The 6,340-nt window shown below is 35.0% G+C and overlaps 1 protein-coding gene across 1 annotated transcript in view; it reads right to left on the bottom strand.

Annotated features, from left to right (window-relative positions):
* LOC107758036 (cleavage stimulation factor subunit 3-like) overlaps nt 1-3,777 on the bottom strand; it is a 17,727-nt gene extending 13,950 nt beyond the window's left edge. The window contains exons 1-3 of the mRNA XM_016575678.1: nt 3,586-3,777; nt 2,745-2,846; nt 2,493-2,588 (exon numbers count right to left, since the gene is read on the bottom strand). Coding sequence (XP_016431164.1) covers nt 2,493-2,588; nt 2,745-2,846; nt 3,586-3,612 — 225 coding nt within the window. The 5' untranslated portion in view covers nt 3,613-3,777. The remainder of the gene's footprint in view (nt 1-2,492; nt 2,589-2,744; nt 2,847-3,585) is intronic.
* Nucleotides 3,778-6,340: the final 2,563 nt, after the last annotated feature.

Raw genomic sequence — 6,340 nt, 5'->3', positions numbered from 1 at the left:
GGGGGGGGGGGGGGGGGGGTTGGATGGAAATCACAATTGGGGATCTGAAACTAAGAAAACGGATTTTATATATATATATATATATATATAAAATTAAAACACAGCTCTCCAATTATTTGGACATAATATCCATGGTGATGTCTCTATTTGGAGAAAAAAAATTGTGGATATGCGATTTGAAATACAATCCTAACTGCCACTTCACTAAGATCCATCCCAATTGGTGCATTTTATCTTTTGGATGCAGTAACGATTAATGGGTTAGTTCACCCAAAAATGAAAATTACCCCATGATTTACTCACCCTCAAGCCATCCTAGGTGTACATGACATTCTTCTTTCAGACGAATACAATCGGAGTTATGCTAAATAATGTCCAGGCTAATCCATGCTTTATAATGGGAGTGGATGGTAGCCCAAAATTTGAAGTCCAAAAAATTGCACCCATCCATTATAAAAGAAGTCCACACGGCTCCGGGGGGTTAATAAAGGCCTTCTGAAGCGACGCAATGCGTTTGTGTAAGAAAAATATCCATATTTACAACTTTATAAATCTTAATCTCTAGCTCCCGCTAACTGTCGTGCGCGCGTTCACGAGAGACTGGCGTCCAGCGGATGACGTAGCACGTAGGAAAACGCAGTGACGAACACGGAAGCGCAGAGGAGAGAGCAAAACAAAACACCGGTCACAAATTAGTAGTACAAAACGAGGATTTGTAAAGAAAAATGTCGGAGGATTTCGATATAAGCCAAGAGGACACTGGTTTGCCATTGCCGTATAAACAAAACTTGTTTCTTGCGAGACTAGCATATTCTCACCGGAGCTTATGCTACATCATCCGCTGGACGCCACTCTCTCGTGAACGAGCGTACGACAGTGAGCGGAAGCTAGAGATTAAGGTTTATAAAGTTGTAAATATGGATTTTTTTTTTCTTTTATAATGGATGGGTCAGTTTTTTGGACTTCAAATTTTGGGCTACCATCCTCTCCCATTATAAAGCGTGGAATAGTTTGGACTTCAAATTTTGGGCTACCATCCACTCCCATTATAAAGCGTGGAATAGCCTGGACATTATTTAATATAACTCCGATTGTATTCGTCTGAAAGAAGAATGTAATATACACCTGGATGGCATGAGGGTGAGTAAATCATGGGGTCATTTTCATTTTTGGGTGAACTATCCCTTTAAAAACTGTTGAGACTGCAAATCAAAATTGACCCACTTCAACTCAAAGGAAAAAAAATTTTTTGAAAGTGATTACAAGTGATAATAGAGTAATTGAACGGAATAGTTTGAAACGTTTCTACAATGCATTCACAATATTTCTGCAAACTGTTGAAACTAATCACTACAAAAATGACATCAAGCTAGTAACATTAATTTATCTTAAAGCAAATGTAGGTTCTTTTCTTGATATTATACATATTTCTTTTGGAATGAAGCCTGACAGTTTTGGATTGGAAAATGTGAAACTCTTCGGTGTACATTGTTTCAACATTTTTGGGTAATTTCCTTCATAACTTTATTTTAGGAAAGAGCAAAAGCTTATTTGAGAGAATTGTGGACGGCAACATTTGCAAAGGTGGGATAGGTCAATGTTTTAGGGTGGGGCAAAGGGTCAACTGTAACGATCAACTAGCCAGAAAGAAAAAAAAATCATTACAACCACCCTCCACCAAAAAGTTGTAAGAGTATAAAAAAATAAGTTACACATTCAGCTTTCTTAGTGGTATCACTTCATTTATACCCAGAGAAAAAATATGATTTGCTAATTTAATGGGAAAAAAATTTCTATAAAAAGTTAAGTGACTGCAGTAGTTAATGTGAAGTTAGTTGAATTAAATGTGTGCACCTAAATGTTACATGTAAGATACTTACCATTACAATAATTAATCTGTTCCTAAACCGCACACCTACGTATGAAATTTATAATGCTTGCCTTAAAGAAATACCTTGAAATGTAAAAGTATGTGGCCAGGTGTTGCATTTTGTGGTGGCGAGTGTGCACTTGCAAAACACCGTATAATTTGCCTCAGGATTTAGACAAACTAGTTAATGTGAGAACTAGTGTGCATGCTAGACTACGACTCACATGTACAAAAATGGAATGAGGGACTATAGAAAAATAGACACTAATATGGACAAAATCTTGAATAATTAATATGAAACAAACCACAACAACCCCAAAGAAATGACACAGGAGGCAAGAAATTGACACAAGTAATAAAGGCTAAAGCACTCCAATACCATTAAAATTGTTTTAATGCTGTTGCAGATAAAACATGCAACAATATCACCTCATAAAACTGAAAAATATAAAGAAAAGAATGACTTGAGAACCCCTAATGATACAAGCTATGAGTTTCCCTCGACTCCCTGAGATTATTGTGCATTGTTGGTGTTGTGTGAATATCACATTGTTGATCAAAACGGGAAGAAGCATTGTCATGCACAGATTAGAAAAAATATTGAATTAAATTAAAGTATAACCTCAGCTTCAATGTATAGCTTCCAGAATCTGCCCGAACTGGGAAACTGGGCGACAAGTCGCTCATATGTCTTCCTTGCTTTGTCTATGGGTTGATTCTAAAAGAAGTAAAATTCATTTACATACAGAATCATATGGTACGTCCCAAAGACCGTTTACATGAGATAGCATCAGATATGCTGTCAGAGACCCCCGTTCCCTCCCAAATCACGTTACCCCAGGTAAAAAAGGAATGCAACCCTGTGTCACTAAACCTGTGCTTCACGAATCAGTATGCTCCAAGCGTCGAGGTCATATGGATTTTCTTCCAACTTCTTCTCTGCTTTCTTCACCTTCTCTGGGATGTACTCCGCCGCCTGTTGAGGGAAATAGAAACGTGCGATATGAATGACATGTGCAACAGGTGACACTGGGGAAATGAGAGTACATATTCATATTTTGGACATATAACCACTACTATGTTAATGGTTCTCAATCTTTGCCATGAAGTATTGCAAATCTCTCAAATTAAGTTCATGTCTTTGAAACTCTACTAATGATAGAAAACTGACGCTATAAACCAGGTTGGTCTAATAAAAAACACAGGTAGGGACTGTGCAATACTGAGGACTTAAGGTTTTAAATCAACCAAAAACACGTTTAACAACAGAGCTCCTAGTTGAAATACAACTGTTGCCAAATACAAAAGCTGCCTTCATAGAGAACATTTTCACACCAAAAGCCAACTTATTTTAAAAACCTCAAGGATAATTAAAAGTCTCGTTGTTCACTCAGCATCTTGATATCAGTGAATAACTAACTCCGAGTGAAAGTAACGTTAACAAACAATGGCATCGTGGTGTTGCGCTGCAGTCGCCATTCACCTGAGCAACAGCATTACGTCAACGTTTCTCTATTCTACTACCTCCTCAATTTCACTTATTACAGTAATGCAAAGCAAACGCTGCACACACACTCGACGCATTCTACGATAGACGTGCTGTAAACACGTAAACATCGACACAACAGTCTGCTTCAGAAGCGATCTCAACAGTTAGGCCGCAAACACGAGCACTTGATCTCAAACACTCCACATATCATATGTCTTTACTTTACCTGGTCCGGAGGAGTTTCGGTGGACATGATGGAATACGAGTGCGATCCGAGTAAAGAAACGTCGACTGCTCAACTATCCCAAATAAACTAAGCGCAGACCGTGATTATTGCAGCATTGTTTATTTGTGCAGACTCTTTGTGCGGCCGCTCGCCTCTCACCGCGCATTAAATGGCAGCAATGCGAGCGGAGACGTTGCGCCACGCCCACCGGAAACGATTTACTTCAAAATAAAAGCCGCTAGAAATCGAATCGACTGCTCGTTAATAATAATAATAATAATAATAATAATAAATTCGAAATATGGTTATGCATTGAAGGATGAAGCCTTCTTAACCCATTTGTGCCCAATTTGTTTCTGAATGGTTTCATGCATATAGTCATATTAATAGTGTCCTATGTGAAAATGTTCTGCATTTATTTTCCCCAGGTTTTAGTTTTTTTTTTTTCTTGAAAATCGTATTTGAATGTGCGGCAACTATATTTGCCGGTGGACAAATATGTTGTATGCACCCCTTCAATGTACAAATGTTAAATTGTTGTAATTTATGAACAATTTGGAATACAGACTTAAGGTTGGTCTCTTTTTAAAGAAGAAAATCTGTAGATTATCGCAAAAAATGGAATTAAAAAAAAAATTTAAGTATCAAAAAGTTATGGTAGTTTAAATTTGCTGTAAAGAAAATACTGAAATAAATAAATAAGTTATGTTCCAAATTTGAAGTTGACATGAAAAAAATTGAGGTTCCTGTGAGATTTTATTTAGGGCGTTATACCGTCAAACAGCCACCGGGTGCCATCCAAACTCCATTAAAAAATGTTAATGCATTTTTCTGTCACAAATGTCTAGGTTTCTCTGTCAATATTACTTCTATCTCAAAATACCACCAGATATGGAATCCTGAGACTCAGACCTTTCCAATTATATGTTTTTGTCAAGATTATAAAAAGTTTTGATTGTAAAAGAGCGTAATGCATTTTGTAATATGACACTATCTTCTTTTGTGCTCAACAGAAGAAAGAATCTCATAGGTTTGCAACTTGAAGATGCACAATGATGTCCATTTTAGGGTGAAATTTCCCTTACATAAGCAGTTTTAGTATAAGTAGCCTATAGCCTACAAGGAGTACTGCAGTGAAGGTACAAGTAGTTTTATAAATTTACATAAACATATTTGCATACTATACTTTGTGATGTAAATATGTAAAATATCACATATTTTATGAATAGGCACATATTGATTAGGTCAAATGGATTAACCCCGACAAAAGTCCTTGATATTAATGAAATTAATGATATTCTTTTAAAAATATGTTTATATATTATATTTGCTATTATATTATATTTATTTGTTTATATATTTTGTTTGTTTATTTATTTACTTATTATTGGACATTCTTAGAGGTGTGTTAGTTAAATGAAAATAAATAAATAAAAATAAATAGAATGAAGGAAATATTACATCTACAGGTGCATCTCAATAAATTAGAATGTCGTGGAAAAGTGTTGAGATAGTGAGTTGGTGGGTTTTTGTTAAATGTGAGCCAAAATCATCACAATTAAAAGAACTAAATACTTAAACTACTTCAGTCTGTGTGCATTGAATTTATTTAATACACGAGTTTCACAATTTGAGTTGAATTACTGAAATAAATGAACTTTTCCACGACATTCTAATTTATTGAGATGCACCTGTATATAATAAAAAAAGGTATACCTGAAAGAAAATTACGAATTTTTTTTTAGGCCCAACTATAGTTGCCGCTTGGACTTTTGACTAAGTATACAAAAAACTATAGATCTCCTGGATTTTGTTTGGATGATTCTATAGACCTTCATGATTATCTAGATATATATATATATATATATATGTCAACAAAAAATACTTATTAGTAACATGAAAATTAAATTTCTTTGGGAGGGTTTGCCTTCATGCTTCCTGGAAGTAGGGGTAGGAACTTGACAGCCTCATGTGACAGGAAGGAAGTGAATACCTTTTTTTTCCTTGAAATCCTTTATTTGGTTGTTTGCTTGCATGTCATTGAGAAATAAAACATGGATAACATCTAGAAAAATACTTACAAAAGGAAAATGACAACTATAACCTGCGGCAACTATAGTTGCCACTGGGCTTAAATGGGTTTTAAAAACAAATGTATTCCTTGAAGTTAGTTAAGTAGGCCTATGTGTCATGTTTTAAATCACTAGCTTGTTTGGAAGGGAAGCTATTTAGGCTGCATTTACTATTATACCTGTCATGTAAACAGACAAAGCTGCATAATACACTTTATACAAATAAGTACACATAAGTAATCTTATTTACTGTTCATTAACACGAACTGCATCTATGTGTTTATGTATTGTCGAAATCACTATTTTGTAATACAATAAAAATATATTCCTGTAAACAGTGAAATATATTCATCTAATATGCCACTATTCAGTCAGGTATAAAGTATTCCAGTACAACCAATGTCCATGAAATTGCATTTTCTTTTACATTTTGTTTACAAATCGATTAAATATCACATTGTCAGACGATTTAATAAGTATATGTGACCCTGCCTGTGAAAACCTAGTCTAAAAATCTAATTCTGAGATAACGAGCCTCAAAGTTTGATTTCACCTATTAATTTCATTATCATTTCAATTTTTAACATGGTCTTATTCAGTCAGTGTTAAAGATATCAAGTTTGTATTTTCACAGAATGTTCTGTACATTATGTAGGACGATTTTATGTAGAAAACAGTCAATC

Source organism: Sinocyclocheilus rhinocerous, unplaced genomic scaffold, assembly GCF_001515625.1.
Source record: "Sinocyclocheilus rhinocerous isolate Xijiao unplaced genomic scaffold, SAMN03320098_v1.1 scaffold82, whole genome shotgun sequence".
NCBI classification, from domain to species: Eukaryota; Metazoa; Chordata; class Actinopteri; order Cypriniformes; family Cyprinidae; genus Sinocyclocheilus; species Sinocyclocheilus rhinocerous.
The sequence above is the reverse complement of the archived record's forward strand: the minus strand, read 5'-3'. Positions and strand labels throughout refer to the sequence as shown.